General features: G+C 59.9%; 2 protein-coding genes across 2 annotated transcripts in view; both read right to left on the reverse strand.

Annotated features, from left to right (window-relative positions):
• Window positions 1-2,323: 2,323 nt before the first annotated feature.
• On the reverse strand, window positions 2,324-11,957 carry NXPH4 (neurexophilin 4). Its single transcript, XM_030822395.1, has 2 exons — window positions 11,749-11,957; window positions 2,324-3,890 (listed from the first exon to the last, which is right to left on the reverse strand). The coding sequence occupies exons 1-2, from the start codon at window positions 11,803-11,805 to the stop codon at window positions 3,021-3,023; spliced, it is 927 nt and encodes a 308-aa protein (XP_030678255.1). The 5' UTR covers window positions 11,806-11,957; the 3' UTR covers window positions 2,324-3,020.
• Window positions 11,958-15,372: 3,415 nt separating this feature from the next.
• Window positions 15,373-20,134, reverse strand: part of LRP1 (LDL receptor related protein 1) — an 84,876-nt gene continuing 80,114 nt past the window's right edge. The window contains exons 78-89 of the mRNA XM_030822396.1: window positions 19,955-20,061; window positions 19,571-19,687; window positions 18,902-19,078; window positions 18,601-18,741; window positions 18,290-18,463; window positions 17,893-18,054; window positions 17,422-17,596; window positions 17,184-17,285; window positions 16,955-17,019; window positions 16,752-16,842; window positions 16,508-16,652; window positions 15,373-16,354 (exon numbers count right to left, since the gene is read on the reverse strand). Coding sequence (XP_030678256.1) covers window positions 16,214-16,354; window positions 16,508-16,652; window positions 16,752-16,842; window positions 16,955-17,019; window positions 17,184-17,285; window positions 17,422-17,596; window positions 17,893-18,054; window positions 18,290-18,463; window positions 18,601-18,741; window positions 18,902-19,078; window positions 19,571-19,687; window positions 19,955-20,061 — 1,597 coding nt within the window. The 3' untranslated portion in view covers window positions 15,373-16,213. The remainder of the gene's footprint in view (window positions 16,355-16,507; window positions 16,653-16,751; window positions 16,843-16,954; window positions 17,020-17,183; window positions 17,286-17,421; window positions 17,597-17,892; window positions 18,055-18,289; window positions 18,464-18,600; window positions 18,742-18,901; window positions 19,079-19,570; window positions 19,688-19,954; window positions 20,062-20,134) is intronic.

The raw sequence follows: 20,134 nt of genomic DNA on the forward strand, positions 1-20,134 counted from the left end.
CAGGAGGCGGAGCTTGCAGTGAGCCGAGATTGCGCCATTGCACTCCATCCTGGGCGATAGAGCGAGACTCCGTCTCAAAAAAAAAAAATTTTTGGCCGGGCATGGTGGTTCATGCCTGTAATCCCAGCACTTTTGGAGGCCAAGGCAGGAGGATCTCTTGAGGCCAGGAGTTCTAAACCAGCCTGGTCAACATAGTGAGACCCTATCTCTACAAAAGAAAAAATTTAAAATTAGCTAGGCATGGTGGTATGTGCATGCAGTCCCAGCTACTGGGAAGGTTGAGGCAGGAGGGTCACTTGAGCCCAGGGGTTCAAGGTGAGCCATGATCAAGCCACTGCACTCCAGCCTGAGCGAGAGAGCAAGACTGTCTTCAAAAAAAAAAAATTGTTTTTTTTTTTGAGATGGAGTCTCATTCTGTCACCCAGGCTGGAGTGCAGTGGCATGATCTTCACTCACTGCAACCTCTGCCTCTGGGTTCAAACAATTCTCCCTGCCTCAGCCTCCTCAGTAGCTGGGATTACAGGCGCCCACCACCACTTCCGGCTAATTTTTATATTTTTTAGTAGAGACGGGGTTTCACCATGTTGGTCAGGCTGATCTGGAACTCCTGACCTCAGGTGATCCGCCTGCCTTGGCCTCCCAAAGTTCTGGGATTACAGGTGTGAACCACCGCGCCTGGCCAAAAAAATTGTTTTTAAAAGGCCAGTCAAGTGAAGCAGTGGGAGTGAAGAAGAAACAAAGAAATCTGTAACTGATTGTGATCAATTAGTTATAAACATCACTGCACTTGGACCAGCCTGTTAAACAGCGGTTTTGCGAATCATTGCCTTATGTAGCAATGTTACTCTATGCCATGCATTCCATAGCCCTGGAGATACATGAAGAGCTCACTGGCTGCTAGGATACCAAGAGGTGAACAGGTAACAAAGTGTGACAAGTGCAATGACAGACAGACACACCTAACTCTGCTCTCAGATGTCCAGTTGTATGAGGAAGAGGAGGAGAAGGCAAAGGAAGAGGGGAGGACAATCCAGCACAGCAGCATGTTCACAGGAAAAGCCTCACTGAATCCCCACCACACACTATTTTATTGTGGCTTTACAAGTGAGGAAACTAAGGCCCAGATGGGTGAATTTGTTAATTCCAGCCGTTCCCACCTGGCTCTCATACCAGCCCTTAGAAATCTCCCCTTAGCCGGAACCTCCTTCCCTGCCACTCTAGGCTCAGCTCTTCTCAGGTGTTTCCAGCAATAAGCCTGGTGTTAGGAGACTTCCGGGTTCTTCTGCTTTTGGGCAGTCTCGGATCCAGAACCATTCCTGATCTCCCTCCTCTTTTCAGTTGACCCTGTTATTCAGCCAGCCAGCCAGCAGATATTTATTTTCTGCCTACTGACTTTTCACTCCCAGATATGTCTGGGTCAGACCCCATGTCTGACTTAGTTTCGGGCTGGAGCCAGTGGGCAAGCCCCTGGGGAACACTGCCCTCCCAGTGGGCACCCTGACCCCGGACTCCAGGCGAAGATGAGGAGTTTCTCGGTGCCTCAGCTTGTCCGCACCGCACCCCCTCCCTCCTCCAGCCAGGGGTCCCAAGGGGAGGGGGCGGCTGAGCGGAGAACCGCTAATGAAGCCGCAGCCAATTAACGCCCAGGCCAGGGTCGGGGGGCGGATAAAATTAGCAGCCTCGGCTGCAGGAGGGAGCCGGAGGCGGGGGTTGGGGGAGGGTGGGCAGCTGGCTAAAGGGGGCCGTGTTTGCTAGTGGCAAGTAGCGGCCACGGGCCCCGCCCTCCAAACCCGCGCTGGTCCCTTCCCCCACCCCCTCATCCCAAAGCTCCCTCCCTACCTCCTCCGTCTGCAAACTCAGCGCCCACGAAATTAGGAAGGAAAAGGAAGATCGATGACTCCAGATGCCGCGAACACCGTTCCCCCTCCCTCCCAACCTGCCACCTCCCGCCGGCCCCGTGGAGCTTAGCAGGTTGTCAGCGCTCTGCCTACACTGTCCCTGTCCATCCCATTCAAGGTCTTACACCTCCTTCCCCAAATCGTCCGCCGGTGATCCCCACTCAGGTCTCATCTCCATCCCACTTGCTGCAGCTTCCCTTCGCCCACCTCAGGGAGGAGAATCCCAATCTCAGGCGGGGCTCCTACCCCGAGGGTAACCCTCAGCTCTCTTTGATCCGGTCTTTGGTGACTTCCAAGGTGCTAGCTCTGTCAGTCTTTGTCCTGGTTTCCCCACGAGCCGCTGAGGGAGAAGGCCTTGGCCAGGTCTCTATGATATAGAAGCCCCACGCCACCTCCCCATTCCCTACAAAGGTCTCACACAGGCGTGTACTGGATTTCACTTTATTTTGTTCCCTTTCCCGTCTGTTTTGGCGTAAAAAAATACCACCGAGAGGAAGCAGCAGGAGAGGGCAGGTGGAGCTGGACTGCCTGGACTGGAGGGGGGCGGGCAGGGGCCGGGGGCGGGGCCAGCGCCTCAGCCCAGGGGTTCTGCTTCTGGTACCCTAATAGGGTTTGGAGGAAAAGGGGACAGGCATATGGCAGGCAGAAAGGTGGGAGGACAGACCGAGGTTTTTAGGCCTTTACAGTCTTAGGCGGGGCAGGGTGGAGCAGGACAAGCGCTGGGGGATGGGAAAGTCAGGGTGGGGTGAGGGTGCCAGGACAGGAGTTATTAAAGCTGAGGGGAAAGGGAGTGCCCAGCCTAGCGCCAAGGGTGAAAAGGGGACCCACTGTGGACCTAGGGGACATTGGGACCGCCTCCAAGCCCCGCCTATTCTGGGGCTGCACTCTTATCCCTTTCACTTTGGGGTGTATTGGAGGGGGCTACCCCAGCCTTGCGGGCACTCCGCATAAGGAAAAGGGCACCCACGCTAGCTGAGGGTCCCGAGAGGCCGTTCCCCTCCGCCCCCAGAGTGGAAGGAGTGGGCGACATGGCCACAGGAGCGGCAGAACACTGGGAAGGGGGTCCCAACTAGCGAGGCTGGGATTTGGCGGGAGGCTCGGGGCTGTGGCTTGGGAGGGGCGCTATCCGAAGTAGGGGTGCTCACTCTGGAAGTTATAGTCTGGGCACACCTTCTGCACCAGTTTGTAGTCAAAGCTGAGGAAAGAGACGAAGATACAGATGACTTTGAAGGGCTTGGCACAGAGCCAGGCGGCCTGGCTCTGCGTGTGCTCGGTGAAGCACACCTGCGATGGGTCGTACAGGCACGGTCGGTGCTTGCGCGCGCGGTTTGTCTTCTCATACTCCACGTGGCAATTGAAAGCGCGTGACTCTTTGGCCCCAGGCACTCCCAACGCGCCCCCAAGCGGCCCCGCCAGTGCGCCCCCGAGGGAGCCCCCAAACCCCGGCCCCGCCGCTGCTGCTGCCATCCCCAGCGGGGGCCCCAGCCCAGGAAGCACCCCCTCCAGGGCGAGCGTAGACTGCAGAGGGTGGGGGACAGGCCCGGGCAGCCAGACTCCTCCGAACTCGACACGCTTGGAGGGCGGCACGATGCTGACACTGAGGTTGCCCAGGCTGGACGAGTTGTGGCGGAAATACACACTGAAGGTACCGTTCACATGGTCCACGATCTTGCCGGTCACCAGCAGCGAAAACTTGAGGGTATGCACCCGAAAGTAGAAGTCCCCCCAGCCGAAGATCTTTTTGGCGCGGGCCGCCTTGATGGACGGCTTCCTCTTGGTGCGCTGCGCCGGCAACGCCCCGGCTGCCCCTGCCCGGGCCAGCGCCCCCGTGTGGTTGGTCGGCCAGGCCCAGCTCCAGGCGCGGCCCGCGCCTAGGCCGTCGGAAGACCTTGGCGCTGGGAGCTGCTGGCCGGGGGCACCCGCTCCGGCCGCGGCGGGGCGCAGCCCCAGGTACTGCGGCCTTCCGGACTCTGGTATCTGGGCACTGACGGCCTGTGCACGAAGAAAGAGGAGAGAGAGACGCTGGGGTTGTCCCCCGCCATCCCGCCAGAGCCCTGTCGACGCCAGCCCCTTTCCACAGCCGCTAGGAGACCAAATGGAACCACGCAGTCCCGCAGGGGACAGGGAGCGTGCCTTGGAGGAGAACTGCAGCTCTTTCAAGCCATGTAGTCTTGGCCCAGTCACTTCATCGATCTGGGCCTCAGTTTGTACATCTGTGAAATGACGTCAAGAACCCTCGTGTGCCCACAGAGCTCCAATGAGGGCCAAAAACCCAAAGCCAGTGTGAACACGAGTAGGGAGTGGAGCTCTGGATCCTGGCTCGTCTTTCCTGGCCCAGCACCTGGTTGGTTCCAGTAATGAGCCAGGGAGGGACTGGACTCTGAGCAAACTGAGCCAGGGAGGCTGTGACCACGTTAACATCCAGCATCAAGAAAGAGGCCCCGGCCGGGCACACGCAGTGACTCACGCCTGTAATCCCAGCACTTTGGGGGGCTGAGGTGGTCAGATTGCCTGAGGTCAGCAGTTCAGTTCGAGACCAGCCTGGCCAACATGGAGAAACCTCATCTCTACTAAAATTAGGCGGGCATTGTGGGGTGCGCCTGTAGTCCCAGCTACTGGGGAGGCTGAGGTGGAAGAATCACTTGAACCTGGTAGGTGGAGGTTGCAGTGAGCCTAGATCGCACCACTGCACTCCAGCCTGGGCGACAGAGTGAGACTCCCTCTCAGAGAAAAAAAAAAAGGAAAGAAAAAAGTAAAGGAAAAGAAAAACAAAGAGGCTCCAAGACCTCAGAGAGCAGAGCCCCCACCTGGGCCTCAGCCCCAATTGGCCTGCAAGGAGTGAGTGCTGGGAACCAGTTGAGCAGAGGAGGAAAGCCTGGGTATCCCTCCCAGTCGCCAGTGCTCCACTCTGGTGGAGGCCGCCTGGCCATTCTTTTCCTGGGCTCCATGGGGGCTGAGGAGCCCCCTCCGGCTCCCACCCGTTCTATGTGTCTCAGGTGGCCACTGATCTTGGAGACAGCACGGGCTCGAGGACAAGATGGATCGAGAGGCAGGAGTGGCCTGGCCAGGCCCAGGCCATCAATTATCTGGGGTAGGGGTGAGTGGGGGTGGCCGGGAGTGAAGGAGACAGAAAGGAAGCAAGAGGAAGAAATATGGAGATGCCGCTCCAGCGAGGGGAGCAGGCGAGAGAGGAGCTGCATGTCAGAGTGTGTCAGTCAGCCTGAGCTAGCCACCACCAGCGAGTGCTGTGGCCCTGACTATGCACAGGTCCCGTGGGGGAGGTGGTACCATGTGTGTCAGCCTGGGGTTCTGGTGTCTCCGTTAGCCCCAAATGGTTGTGTGTGTGGCCTGTACATGTGTGTGTGGCTGTGGTGGCTGTGTGGGTGTGTGTCTGGATGCCCATGGTTATGAGTCTGAGGAGCCTGTGTGTGTGTGGCTGCTTGTCGTGGCTGCATGTCTGTTGTGTAAATCGGTGGTGACTGTGTATGTGCCTGGATTGGCTGGGTGTGTGTGTCAATCTGTGGAGTGGTGTCTGTGTGACTGGTGTGGTTATGTGTCTGGGTTGGCTATATGGCTGTGTATAGCGGTCTGAGGGTAGCTATATGTGGTTGTCTGGAGGTGTCACCTTTCCTGTGTGAGCCCCTGTCATCCTCTGCCCAAGTGTCAAGCTCTTTTTAAAGGGGGTGTATCCGTAGTCACAGAACAAGTGTGGTCTTGCTGTGTTCCAACAGGGGTGACATATATGCATGTCAATTGTATCTGAGTGGTCTCTGGGGAGGTGTCCCACACTGGCCTGCAGGCTGTGCTGTGGGTAGGTAAGGAGGCCAGGAAGCATGGGTGCCCCCCTCTGTTTGCCCACACCCATGTGTACACACACAGTGTCACTGGGGACAGGAACAGCAGAGCCAAGCTGCTGGGCTAGAATCTCCACCGCCTGGTCCTCGTCCCCGCTGCACTGCGATCCCGGGTTATTAATGCTGCCACCACCCGCTCGTCATACATATTTATCGCCCCCCTCATTCCCCCTCCCATCCATCCCTCCTCTCAGCCCAGGTGAGGGGGCGGGGGCAGCAAGAATGATTGACTCCCACAGACAGGCTTAAGCCAGCAGCTAACACCTGGAGGGTGGGCCTGAGAGGGGGTGGAGGGAGGGGTCCCAGGGTACAGTGGGAGGGAGAAGAGGCCCCAGAAGTGGGCTTGGAGAGGGCAGGGCCTGAACCTGAGAGAGGGCATTGGGGGAGGGGGGTTAGGTTTCCTGGGAAAGCCAAAGGGTGGGCCATTTGAACTCTGATCCCTAATCTCACCCAACCGCTGTTCTTTCCAGAAGCCCAGTCATCCAGGTCCCCTCTATCCCCATGCCATCAGATGTTATAACCCCAAATGCCTCCAAGCCATCCCCTCCCAGCAGACCAGAGCACCCCTATGTCTTGCATCCGGTCAGAACCTGGCTGGGGTGATTCAGGCCAGTGACTTCTACCAAGCAGGGGCAGGGGGTAGAAGTCAGGGGCAGGGGGAGGGGAGGAGGTTCAGCAGGGTATGGAGAGGTTCCAGGGTGTCACCCCCATCTCTGGTCTCAGACAAAGTGCCGTCTGTGCTTCTCTGATCCTGGCGAATCCCCTGGCTTTGGGCACTCCCGCCCCCACCCACTACCGTAGACAGCCAAGATAAAAAGGAAGAGTTGGGGGGGCACGGTTGAAGCGACCTTGTGGGGGAGTTCGGACAGGGAGGGGTGAGAGTCTGTGAGGAAACGAGCCGAGAAATGGAAACATGGAATAAAATAAAATAAAATCCTCCCTCTGGCTCCCTTGATTGCTCGTGCTCTCTCTCCCTCTCTTGCGCTGTTTTTCCATCTCTCCCTCCCCATTCTCTCAGTCTCTTTTGTCTCTCAGTCTCTTCTCACTGTCTCTGTCTCAAATTTCCTCCTCCCATGATTCTGATTTTCTCCCTCTTTCTGTCTGTGGTTCTCTCTCGCCGTCCTTCAGGTTGTCTGTCTCCAGCGACATGGGGGGAGGTGGGGGAGTTGGGAAGGCAGGTGGTAAGGAGCTCCTCTCTGCCCAGAGCTCTTGTCGCCCACCTCCATGGCTGAGGGTGGGAGCAGGATGTTGTCCGAGGAGGGGTCCCCCTTGCTCCAGAGCTGGCTTAATTAAGCTAATTGGGCGCGGTGACATTTGCGGAGGGGAGAGGCTAGCGCCGCTGTCGGCGCGGGGGCGGGGTGGAGGTGCTTGGCAGCTGGGGGGTTCAGCAGGCTCCTTCAGGCCCATTGCGGAGCGGGGAGAGCTGCACCAGGAGTGCTTTGCCCCCGAGGCAGCAGGCCCACACACCTGCAGGGAGTTGATGTGGCCTCCTGCTAGTGGGGGCAACAAACTCCACTTCAGGGAGTGGCTCTTTGGGGATGACACTGCTGGGATTGGGGGAAGATCAGGCTGTCAGCCCCCCAGCCGCATTGCAGGGTGCACCTCCCCTGGGCCTCCAGGCTGGCCCGTTGCTTTTCCCCTACCACCTGGGTCAGGCAGGGTGCTCCCAGGATCTGGCCGGGGGAAGGGACAGTACCCTATGGTTGGGGAAGGGACAGTCCAGGCCTGGGCTGGGGAAGGGGAGAAAAGAGCATCCTGAGCCCCTGCACCTAGAAAGAGGCAGGGGGGCCGCAGTCGGGGCCGGTGGAGTCTGGCTGGGAACCAGGGATAGAGATGTGGGGGAGGACAGAGGTGGGGTGGACAGGACAGCCTGGGGTGAGGACTGAGACAGAGAGGGAGGGGGACTGGGATTGGGGACTTGCAGGCACAGATATAGGGTACAGGGATGAGGATACAATAAGGATAGGCCTGGGGACAGGGATGAGAAGCAGGATAGAAATGGTGGCCAGGCGTGGGGCAGAGACAGAGATGTGGATGGGGTAAGGACCAGAGGAATGAAGATGGGCTACAGAACAGTCCAGGAAGCAGCATGGGGACAGGAATGGTGGATGAGGGATAGGCACAGGGGACAGGCAGGGATGGAGTCGGGGTGGGGCAAAACAGAGATGGGGGATGGGGGTGGTTACTGGGCAGAAACAGGGATGGATGCAGAGACCCAGGAGATGGGGATGGGAGACTCAAACGAAGACTGGAATGGGAAATGGGGGACAAGGGAAGACATAGGAGACGAGGACAGAGACAGGGGCTGAGGACAGGTATGAGAAAGGAGCCAGAGGGCAAGGCAAAGACCAGGCAGGATCAGGCTGTGGGAGGGGGCCAGGCAGGGTGAAGCGAAGACACCTCTTTCCAGACCCTACCACTGCATGAGGGGGCGGGCACTGCTGGTGGGGTGGGGTAGGCTCTGCCCTTGGGCTGGACGCCCCCTCCCTCTATCCCTGCCTGCCTGCCTGCCTTCTCTCGGCCTGCCGCGCAAGGCTCACCGTTATCTGAATTTTTATTTTATTTTATTTTATTTTATTTCCCTGCTTCCTAGAGCCAGCGCGGTCCCCGCGGGAACGGCTGCCCCCCGCCCCCCGCCCCGCGCCTCACTTTATTATTGCAATAAATGTGCCTATAAAGGCGCCGGCTCCAGGGCGCGGTGGGGGTTGGGGGGAGCCGCGGAGCGGGGATGTAATTTCCCGAAGCCGGAGCCGGAGGGGGAGTGGGCGGGGTGGAGGTGGAGGAGGGGCAGGCGGGGGAGAGGGGGAGCCTCGCCAATTTCCAGCGCTCCAGGCAGCGCTCCCTGCTCCCCATCCCCACTGGGCAGCTGCTTCCCACCCCACGCCCTGCGACTCCTCCTGCGCCTGAGCCCTGGGACCCTCTCCTATGACCCTGCCCCCTCTCTGTTGCCCTGTCCCTCACGGATCCCACACATCTTGAGTTGCAGGGCTAGGTCCAAAGTTCCCCATCTCCTTGCCAATTACTCCATCTCTGACCCCTGTGAGGTCCTCCCACTTACCTGCTTTCTTTAGACGTTTGTTTTGTCTCTCTCCAATTACCTCGTCCCTGACCCTGCTTTGCCTTGCTTCTGTCCTTATTACCTCACCTCTTCCCCAGTCACCCCGCTCCTGGGTCTCCAGCTCCTCAACCCATCCCAACCCTGACACTCTAAATTCTCCTTTCTGACGCATGCCCCTCCTATTAGGAATGTGAGGCTTCCACTGCAGGCTCTGGCCCAAGGGAGCTGTCACAGCAGGCCTTCCCCTGTCCCCCTGGCCCAGCTGCGGCCCCTGATTACCCCCAAATCCCTGCCAGCAGCTCTGGGCCCTAGCCCAGGCTGTGCGTGCCTAAGTGGCCCAGCCAGAGATTAGCTGGGGGGCTAGAGGAGGGTGTGGAGGCAGGAGGGGGTAGCTGGCCGAGGGGCTTGGGCCAGCCAGCTCTGAGAGAATCAGACCTAATCCTTTCCTGAGGCGGGATAGAGCTGGCAGGTCCCACAGGGCCCCGCCCCTGCCCTCCCCCAGCTAATTAGTAATTAGTGATTAGTGATTAGTGACTATTGATCGCCTGCTGCTTCTCCCAGTAGGCAGCTGCTTTGGCAAGGGGTCAGGGAGACAGAGAGAGAGGGAAAGGAGTCAGCGACTGTATGAGAAAGATCCTGAAGAATCCCTGGCTGAGAGGCCAGAACCCCAGAGGCAGTGGAAGCCAGGAGTCCCAGGCTCTGAGAGATGGGAAGGCTGGAGTGAGGAGTAAGGGAGAGAAACCTGGAGGAGGGTGAGCAAGCAGGACGGGAGAGGCAGAGGTGTCAGCCATTCATGGTTAGGGTTGCCAGAGTTGCCCTGTAAACTGTCCCCTAGCCACCTCTTACCCAGGACCAGCCTCACCTTTTGCCCACTCCCAGTGCTGGCACCAAGACACCCCTAAGCACCCACACACATAAGCCACACTCAGATACATAAACACATCCTGAGGCTCACAATCTCACAGCACACTCAAATGCACTCACAAGCACACAGAAACACACTCACAAACCCCAGAGACTCATACAGACAACACAAGGGCCCCAGCACACAGATGCACCAGAAACCCCAGGGTATACATGTGCATACGCCACACTCACAAGTGCACAGAAGCACACACAGGTATTTGGACACACAAACACTCCTATACCCACACCTCCCCATGCAGTTTTACATATTCACACACCCGCAGTGTGTACACACGTAAACACATTCTCACATGCACATAAGCTGGGCTAACCAGCAGATCCACTCTCCTCATTGACTCCAACACGGAGGCCCCACAGCTGCAGCTCACACACACACACACTCAGATGGATCCCATTGCTCATATCCTCACGCTCACTCTCCCTCAAGTCTCCACCAGATGTTTCATTCCCCCTCAGGGGCCAAAGGAAATTAAACCAGATCTGTCCACAGGGGAGTTTATTTGCCGGGGAGAGTGGAGATGAGGTGGGAGGAAGTGGAAAGGAGGGGCAAGGGAATGCCATACCTACCACCTCTTGACCCCAGGCCTTCACACATGGGTGGGTGGGAGGTAAGGCACAGACCCCCCCACCCCTCCAGTCCACTAAGGACAGAGCTGGGCAGCAAGTCCCTAAGAAGCTCCTGCTAGTGGAAGCAGTTTTCATGGAGGGGCTCCTCTGCCTACCTTCCAGCCCCTCAAGGTCACCAGGCGGGGCTGGGAGGGCCAGGGAGCTCTAATGTTAGCTTCACTGGGGCAGCCCCTGCCCTGCTGGAGTTTGCCAAATGTGATTTGGCTGAGCAGGCAGAGGTCCAAGTGTTGGGGGAAGAAATACACCCCTTCTAGACTCTACAGGGGCTGAGGGTACAGAGAGTGAGGGTTTGGGGAACGACCTGCCTGCCCCCAAACTAGGTAGGTCACAGTTGGGGGTCAGAAAACAGGGAAGCCATAGGCAGGGGAGGCTGGTAGAAGGAAAATGGGGGACTGGGGCCTGGGCCCCCCATTGCGGGCACACACCAGGGGCATAGGCAGATGGCTGCACTGTAAGGCAGGCACTGGCACTCACTCATGCAAAGCCAACACCCCACACCACACCAGTATACACATGTACCCTTGGCCCCAGTACTGGACCAAGCCTGGCTTCCCTGGACACACGAACACAGGTGCACACGGTGACCCACGCCCTCCGCCCAGCACATATGAGCACACCATGTTCGCAGGTTGAAGCCTCCAAGTCAGGAAGGAGGCAGATCAAGTCTGGGTCTCCTTAGCCTCTGGCTCTTCGCCCGAGAGCCTCAGGGAAAGAGGCCTTGGAGTGGGGTTAGAGGCAGGGAGGGCATGGGAGGAGAGACCCCCGTTCCAGACAGCCTCCCCTTTCAGTGGGGCATGAGAGGGGGGTGTGTCGGTGAGGTCGTGCAGGGGAGATGGTGTCTCCGTGGGAAATGTGATGGGAGGCTGGCTGTAGCCAAGTTCAGCCGTGTCTGCCTGAGTCCGTGTGTGCGCGTGTGCTCGGGCCATGGATGCTCCCGACACAGGGCCCACCTGGCATGGTGACAAGTGCAGAAAAGAGAAATGGGAAGGCGGGGGTGGAGGGGTGGAAAGACAGACAGACAGTGAGGCAGGCGAGCGAGACTGGCGCGGAAAGACGGCAAGGCTGACACTCTGCTGGCTTGTCTGTCTGTCTCGCACTCCCGCTCTGTCTGGCGCACTCGCGGGTCGGGCTTCGTCCCCTCCCCCGCCGCGCCTGAAGTCGGCTACGAGGGGGACCTCCGCCCGGCACCCTCTCCAAGCCTCAGCCAACTTGCGCTAGGAGAGTACCCGTCCTGAATCGGGCAGTCTGTCTGTCCGCGTCCCCCGCGCCGCGCAAACTTGGGACGCTCGGAGCTGGGGGCGGGGCGGGCGCACGGAGCCCCTCGCACACTGGGACCTTCGCGTCCCGGACCCCCGCGCTCGCGCCCCAGCCCTGCCACCCTTACCTTCCTAAGGAGCCACGGGCCAAAGAGCAAGAGGAACCATTCCGGGAGCAGCCTCATCTTCTCTGGCGGCTGAGCGGGGCAGGCCGGGCGGGTCCCGGGCAGGCGGGAGCCAGGCCTAGGGGCTCGGGGCTCCGGGCGGGCGGCGGGGCGGCTGCGGGAGCGGCGGGAGCGGCGGCGCGGCCCGCGGACTGGGCGCGAGGCGCGGAGCCGGCGCTGGGGGCGGGGCGCGGGCGGGGGAGAAAGTTGGGTCTGACTCCGCGGGAGGGGGGCGGGGCTCCGCGGCGCTCCAATCCCGGCCGCGCCCCGCGCGCCCCCTCCCGCCCAGCTGGGGGCACCGAAGGTGACTTTCACTCAGACACGCCCCGGACACGCCCCTGGCCCAGGTGCGAAGCGGAGGGGGTCGAGGGGCTCAGGCACTGGGCCCCCGACAGGCCGCGTCTGTGCGCCCAGGAGGAACGGGGCAGGGCGTGGGGCTCTGGGCTCCGGGCCCGTGCACCCGGAGTGGGGGCGCCGCGGAGCCCGGCCGGACGAGGCTCTCCAAGCCCCGGGCCTCTACCCTGTTCAGGGCCAAGGTGGGTCGGGGCAGGCGCAGGGCAGGGGCCGAGGTGGGGACGGGCGGGGCCTCGGGCGGCTGCCGCCGCGCGATGCTGACGGGGATGGATGGGCGCCCCGCGGCTCATTCGGCCGGGAGATGAGAATCATTGATCACGGACGGAAACCCCATCACGTCTGTCAATAGGGCTGACAAACGGCGCCCGCTGCCCTGTCCCCGCCTCACCGCACCTCTGCGGTCTCAGGACCCCTCGGCTAGACCGGCTGTTCACCTTTGCCCCTGGCCCCCACCACTGACCCCCACGAGGCCCAGTGCGCCTCTGCATGGGGGCTGGGCAGGAAATCCCTCTCAGCGCCGCCTGCCCGGCCTCTTGGTGCAGTCTCTGTTCCTTCCCTCCCGCCGTCCCATCTTTCACCACCAGCTCTTCTAGATCCTTGTCCCCATTCCCTATCTCTGTCCTTGTCTCTGTCCCCAGCCCCAGCTCTCTGTCCCCATCCTCTTCTCTGTTTCTTCCTCGGTTCCCTCCTCGCCACTGCCTCTCTCTCTCCTGCCCGGGAGGCTTCAGCTGTCAGCTGTTGCTATGCACTGAGGCTGTGGCTGAGGTTGTGGTATGACCAACACCTAGACAGTGAGAGATAGGGACAAGCAAAGAGACCGAGAGACAGACACATCCCTTGAGAGCCCACCCCAGGGATGCACGCAGATGCATTCACGGGGACAGGGCACACAGAGCGAAATACAGAGACAGGCGCACACCTAGCGGCACCCCAACACACAGAGGAGCACAGCAACAGAGGCGAGCACACCTGCACCCAGACGAGCACACCCAGACAGCTGCTCAGTGCACTCACCCTCTCTTTGTCTTGGCAGAGAGCAAACACCCACAGAGGTGGACACACACACTGAGACACACACAGGTGTGTGCTGTCACTGGCAGCCCAGAAGACAAGTGGGGGCACATACAAAGAAATGGACAGATAGATATGGGACGTGACAGCCACACACACGAGTCAGGAAAAGGACCGGGTGCTGAGAGGATGAGCCAGATGCAGAGACACCCAGGGAGACAGGTAGAAGCCAGGAGGCAGGAACCTGGGTGCCGGGGTGGGGGTGGAGAGGAGAGAGGCAGGAAGGGGCAGAAGTGTTCAGGCTCAAGGCCAGAAGGCCTTGAGCCAGAACTCTGAACCCAGGTTCCAAGCACGGGGGCTGCTTCAGTAGTAGGTGGGAACTGTGGGCACACCCAGGCCTAGGCTGTCCAGGACAGAAGCCCATTACCAGGGTCCTGGTCTTCTGGGGGCCTAACCCACTGCATCTCTCCTCCTTTAGCTACAGTCTCAGGCCACCCGTTCTCTCTCCAGTTACACACACATATGTGTGCGCGCTTGCACAAACACAAGTGCAAACACACACATGCACACTACTCGCCCTGTCTCTGGGTCTTTGCCTCTGTCCCCCTGTCTCTCCGCCTCTGGATCTCTGCCTCTCATTCGGTATCAGCTTCTGTCCCTGGTTCTCAGCCTCTGCCCTTGGTTCTTCCCATTTCTCAGGCCGAGGTGAGGGCTTCCCATCTGCCTCCCGGGTGGGTAGTTTGAGAAACTGCCTCCTGGTGGACCCTCTCCTAGCAGGTCCTGACGGGCGGAGTGGGGGATGCTGACTGGAGGGGTATGCCTTCCAAGCTGCAGCGGGGGTCCCTTGTCGCTCTGCCCAGGATCTTGAGGTGACAGGCAGAGATCAGTGGCTCCCGGGGGGCGCCAGATGCACCGCTGGCAGAGGGGCAGGGGTGGGGCTGGCGGTGGCGGGAGCGGGCAGGCACTGAGGGAGGGAGGGGAGCCGACTGGCAGAGGGTGGAGGGGTGTGGCAAAATAGCCGGAGGGAAGGAAGCGAGAGGCTGGGCTGGGGTCCCCCGCAGGTGCATAATGAGTGCTGAGGCGGGGGCTGTGTGGGGCTTCAGGATAGGCAGTGCTGCAGGAGTACAGACACCACCTGGTGGCCAGATTGGGACACAGACCTCCTACTCGGCAACCACGGATTCTGTTTCCCCGCAGAGTTGCCCATCCAGCGCCCTTGGGAAGGCAGGGGAGGATCTCAGAGTTGGCTTGGAGGATGAGGTTGGAGAGGGCTCCTCAAGGCTAAGAGGGAAGGGGAGGGCTCCTGTTTCCGCAGGTGCCTAGACTTGTAGCTTCCCCAAGGCAGAAGGAAGCCTGGGAGGAATCTCCTGGAGTTGAACCAGTGAGGGAAGAGGAATGAAAGGCAGCACTCCCTGGTTGGGAGCTGGGTAAGGGATCTTCAGACATTTGCGGCCACCATCCCTGAGCTCATATTTGCTGTCCTGGGACTCAAACCCTCTCTCAGTCCTGGGCAGTGTAAACTGTGCAACTTTCTGCAAGAAGTTTCCCCCTCTAGGCAGGGGTTGAAATGGACCTGGACACCTTTGACTGACAGTTTTTTCCTGTTACCCCCTGGAATGACTGAAATGATTGGTGAGCTGGAGCTGCTGGGGGCCTAGGGGGCCTGGCAAACTGGTCTTCCCAGCTCTCCTTCACCGCGGGAGACACCTGGCTCTGGAATGCAGCATTTTACTTTGCATTTGATTCATTAGTCTCCACAAAGTGAGATGTCAATGCTTCAAGAGCAAACTCAGGCAGAGAGAACTGCATGGGAGCACCCTGAAGGATGAGAAAGCCTTCGCAGCCTCAGTGTATTCACTTCTTATAGTGGGGCTTCTTACTGTGGGAGATCATTTTGGGTAGGGGGGTGGTGTCTGCTAGAAGTGAACGCAGAGAAACAGATCTGAGTTAGTGTCCTAGAGCCAGAGGGAACACAAAATCCGGAGACACGAAGTCACGGCTGAAGGTCACACAGCCAGGAGAAGCAGATCTTCCATGTCAAGTCCACTGCCACCCGCTTCCCGGACACAGCAAGATGGAGAGGGAGAGGGCCCTGGGAGAAGGGCACTGAAAACCACGCATCAGCCTGCCTCCAGCACGGGGCAGGTCTCCCTCTGGTGGCCGAAGCAGGAAAGCGCAGCCCCAGCTCCCAGCGTCTCTCACACACAGGCAGACACCAGCGGCTTTTTTTCTTTCTTTCTTTTTTTTTTGGGCTTTTTTTTTTTTTTTTTTTTTTTTTACAATTTTATTTATAACAATATTTGTGTTATTTAGTTGTAAAGGAATTCAGCAAAAATTATTAAAACGTTCACGTCCCCAAAACGGGGCTGCCCGCTTTCCCTTCCTGGGTGTGGCCCACCTCCTCAGCGTCCCCAGGGGAGGGGAGGCTGGGGGAATGTTTACCAGAGGAAGTCTCCAGTCCTGGGAACCTCGGTGGGGACCCTGGAGACGGGGAGGGCCTGTCTGGGAGGGGGGTTGAGCATGGCCATCTCATAGGTGCCCCTGGAGTCAGGGCTGGGCTTTGGGGTGGCCTCCCCCAAGAACTAAAACACTCCATCCTTTCCTGCCTACCTCACCCAGAGCCACATCTTCCAGACAGGGGCAGCAAAGAACTCTCCCTTCCCAGAATTAGCCCTCAGGGAGCTGTGGGAGCGGGCAAGCAGGGGTAGGGGCGAGAGGGGAGAGCCTTGGCAAAGTGTCTTATACAGGGAGGGGGAGGCTGCACCACCAGCTCTCCCAGTGGGGTGCGTTCTGGTGGGAGGGTAGGAGGTGCAGCCCCGAGCCCTCCCTGCCTGCCTCCCTGAAGGCAGCATGGGGGTGCCGAGGAGCAGGCAGGGAGGGGATGGAGAAATAATACTGTGCTCGCTTGCCGGCTTGCTCGCTCACATATAAAATGTAATTCCTTCATTTTTACATTTATACATCCGGCGGGGCCAGGGAAGGGCTGGCTAGGGAGGGGCTCACTGAAGGACTTCACTGGCAGGGGGCAGGAGGCTTTCTGGGGGCAGTCCGACGGGGCAGGGCCCTATGCCAAGGGGTCCCCTATCTCGTCCTCAGGGCCCCTGCCCAGGAGTTCTCGCTTCTCGTCCGTGCTGGCCAGGGAGTGGCGACTGCCGTGGCCCCCCATGTAGAGTGTGGCATACACGGGGTTGGTGAAGTTGGTGGGCTGCAGGGTGACAGAGGGTTCAGGTAGGGCTCAGGAGCTGGTCCTGTAGCCCAGGTCACCCCACCCCCACCTCCGTCCCTCACCTAACCCAACACCTTTGGTTAAGCCACCCACGGCCTCTTGGCCCTCAACCCTGCCTGCCTCCCAGCCCACCTTGTCAGGGTCCAGGGCAAAGTCGGCATCCAGTAGGCCTCCCACGTCATCAGGCTCTCCGCCTTCGTACATCTTGTAGGTGGGGTTTCCAATCTCCACGTTCATGGCCCCGTTGGTCATCCGTTGGTGCTGGAAGCCCTTAGCCCTGGGGAGAGGCAGGAGTATAAGGAGACAGAGATTACTGGGGCGGAAGGCTAGGATGGCAAAATAATGGCCAGAATGTTCCAGATTCCCTGTGACTCACCCTTGGACTCGCCGCTTATACCAGAATACCACTCCGGCCACCAGAAGCAGCAGCAGCAGCAACAGCAGAGGGATTAGGATGGAGGCTATATCTGGAGGGAAGAGGTGGGACACTGAGTCACCAAGGCTCAGGGAAGCAGGAGGCACACAGTCCCCCTGCTCTAGGTCCCGGTGGCCCTGCCTGCCCCAACCCCTGCCACCTACGTCCTGGCTGCTGCTGGCTGAAGACGTGCTCCTCACACCGGGGCCCTGTCATGTGGGGTGGGCACCTGCAGAAAGGAGGGACACGGCTGAGTAGGCATAACCTCCATAGCCACTGCTGCCAGGGAAATGGGGTGGGGGGGGGGTGGACACTGAGGCCTGACGGTCCTCCTGCTCAAATCTGGGGAAGGGAGGATGATCTATGCCTGGCTGAAGCCCGGGCCCAACTCACTGGCACTCAGGCATCATTTTGCTGTTCATGGTACAGGAGCCGCCATTGCTGCAGTGGCCGACGCAGGTCAGACAGCTGGGGGCCACCCGGCCGTCCGTGCAGCTGCAGGAAGGAATCAGAGGCTGGGGCTGGGGCTGGCAGAGGTGTGCCTGGGATGATGAGGAAGGGAGGGGCAGGGCAGGGCTAGGACAGAGCAGGGGCCAGGCTGGGTGGAACTGTGGAGGAGGGCCCCACTCACTTGCAGGTGACATCCCCACTCTGCTTGTTGACCACACAGGCCCCTTCGAGACAGCGGCTGCACTTGTTCACCTCACACCTCGGTCCCTCAAAGTAGGCAGTGCAGCGGCATTGTCGGGAGCCATCAGCAGCCATCTGGCATGTGCCAAAGTTCTCACAGTAGCCAGAGCACTGCCCTGTGGTTGGGGAGGGACAGAAGTGCCTCAAGCCCCACCCTCATGAGGGCTCTCCATAGATTGAACAGAGCTTTTCTATTTGCATAATCTTGGTGCTGGGGGCGCACTGCCTCAGGGGAAGTGTGCCCGCACCTTTGTGGGGAAGCGCCAGCAGCTTGGGCCTGCCTCAGCTGCATAAAGCCCCCTTTCCTGAACTTGCCCCTGTGGGTCCCAGGCATAGGCTGAACATCACCCCATGCTCTGGGGTCCCCCGTCACCCTCCCGCCTGCCCTGGGGCCCAGGGATGTCTCACTCACGGTACTGGCAGCGGTCACCCAGGAAGCCGGGTAGGCATCGGCACTGGGGCTGGTTGCCCTGGTTGACGGTGCAGGTGCTGTTGTTGGCACAGTAGCCCGCACACACCTGCTGAGTGCATTTGGGGCCCGTGAAGCCCGTGGGGCACCGGCACGTGGGCATGCCTGGTGGGAGAGGATGTGTGAGCGGGACTGTGGCCCTCGGGACCACCTGGCCCTATAGCAGAGGAATGGGCTGGGGGGACCGGGCGAGAGGCAGAGACTGGAGTGACTGGATGCTGGGTCCTAGAAAGGAGGCTGGAGGCGAGGCAGGGGCTGGGCATTTGCCTGAGGTGGGGTGGTGGGTGGTGGGGCTGGGGCCCGGGGGAAGGAGCAGGTGTGGCGGGATGAGGGGGCATACCAGAGGGGGAGGCAGCACAGGTGCCCCCATTGCGACAGTGCTCCCAGCACTGGTCCAGTTCACACTTGTCACCCGTGTAGCGGGGCTGGCAGCGGCACTTGGGCTGCCTCCGTGCATTGAGGAAACAGCTGCCACCGTTGAAGCACTGCAGGTTACAGGTTCCAGGCCGGGGAGCTGCAGGAAGGGCCCGTCAAGGGGCAGAGCCAGGGGAATAGGAGGAGAGGGACAGGCAACAAGGTCAGGGGAAGTCAGGAGCCACAGGAAGGAGATGGTCCTGAGGCATGGCTGGGACTGGGAGGGCATGAGCGTACCATCTGGTGGGGGCGTTGGAGAGGGCACAGGCACGCATGTGCCGTTGTCCAGCCGCTTCCCATTGGGACAGGTGCAGACAGGCCCACTGGGACTCAGCAGGCAGAGCCACTCGCATTTCTTGCGGTCACATGGGTTGGTCACTGCAGGTATGGATGGGGTGGGGAGGATGCTGAGCAGGACCCTTCTCTGAGCCTTGTGAGCCCAGGGTGACCCCCTCTCCACCAGGTCCCAAGGCCACAGCTTGGAGACTCAATGCCCACAGGCCCCCCTTCCCCAGCCCAGGCTCCCCTCCACCCCCACCTTCGGGCTGCTTGTGCTGATGGTACAGGACCACGTCAGAGGCGTGGCTCAGGCCCCCTGTCAGGTTGACCAAGGGGCTGTGGCCAAACTTATGGATCTTGAAGACACGATTATTGATGTAGGTGACACCATAGATGTAATCCTCAAAGACATCGATGCTGAAGGGGTGACTTAGGCCTGAGGGAGGAGGTGGAGTCAGAGGGGAACTGAGGGGCACTCAGGCCCTGCCCACGCTGTCCAAGACACTGGCACCCATGACTCCCAGACACCTCCAACTTAACACATCCAGACCAAATTCCCCCTCCCCACACCTGTTCCTCCTCCTGTGGCCACTACTGGCAAAAGGTCCCACCACCCCCGGACTTCCGGGGTCATTCATGGCTGACTTCTATTCCTTCTCCCCCAATTTGCTACATTCCTAATGTACCTATGCTGCCTCTGTGCAACCCAACCAATGAATGGACAAGTAGGCCAGAGGGTCAGGGTGGGCCTCAGGCCTGCAGGGCTGGTTCAGGGGGAGGCCAGCTGGAGAGGCCTGGAAGGAGCTACAGCATTGCTGGGGGTCAGTGACAAAGGATGGGAGGCACTGAAGTGAGGCCTTTGGCTCAGTAGGGAGGATGGCAAGGCTGGGGACAGGGTTGGGGACTGTGACTGCTGCCGGGCTCTGACCTCGTTTGCTGTCAGCAGCCACAATGGGGTCCGTGCCATTAAGCCGGATGCTGCCGATGACTGAAAGCTTGGCGTCTGCCCAGTACAGCCGCTCATTGTGATAATCCACGGCCAGGCCTGGGGAGGGAGAGAGCACTGTGAGGGCTTGGCCTCCCCAACCCAGGCTCAGGGAGGAAAGAACTGCCTCCGTGCCTGGGACAGCTCCACCCTGTTCACACGCCACTCACAGTCACCTCTTCCGGGAAAAGCCTCCATGGCCAATCTGCCCTGCCCCAGTCCAAGCCCCATCCCATCCCTTGCTTTTGTGTGACTTCAGCAGCAGCTGGGCTCTGCGGGCCGGGCCTCCTCCACGTCCCTGTCCCTCCTGCACCCTGCCCCACAAACCTGTGGGCCACTGAATGTTGTCCTGCACCAGTGTCTCCCGAAGCGTCCCATCCATCGCTGCTGTCTCAATCTTGGGGTGGTTGCCCCAGTCTGACCAGTACATGGTGCTGGGGAGGGAGAAGGGGTGAGTGTGGGCAGGCCGGAGGGCCAGAGGAGGCAGACCCAGGCGGGACACCAGCT

The sequence above is a fragment of the Nomascus leucogenys genome, chromosome 11 (assembly GCF_006542625.1).
Source record: "Nomascus leucogenys isolate Asia chromosome 11, Asia_NLE_v1, whole genome shotgun sequence".
Taxonomy (NCBI): Eukaryota; Metazoa; Chordata; class Mammalia; order Primates; family Hylobatidae; genus Nomascus; species Nomascus leucogenys.

Excerpts from the sequence above, each read along its gene's own strand:
- NXPH4 (XM_030822395.1), bottom strand. The coding sequence starts at position 11,805 with ATGAGGCTGCTCCCGGAATGGTTCCTCTTGCTCTTTGGCCCGTGGCTC. Across the intron at positions 3,891-11,748 it reads GCCCGTGGCTCCTTAGGAAG|GCCGTCAGTGCCCAGATACC; the intron begins GTAAGGGTGGCA and ends CTTCGTGCACAG.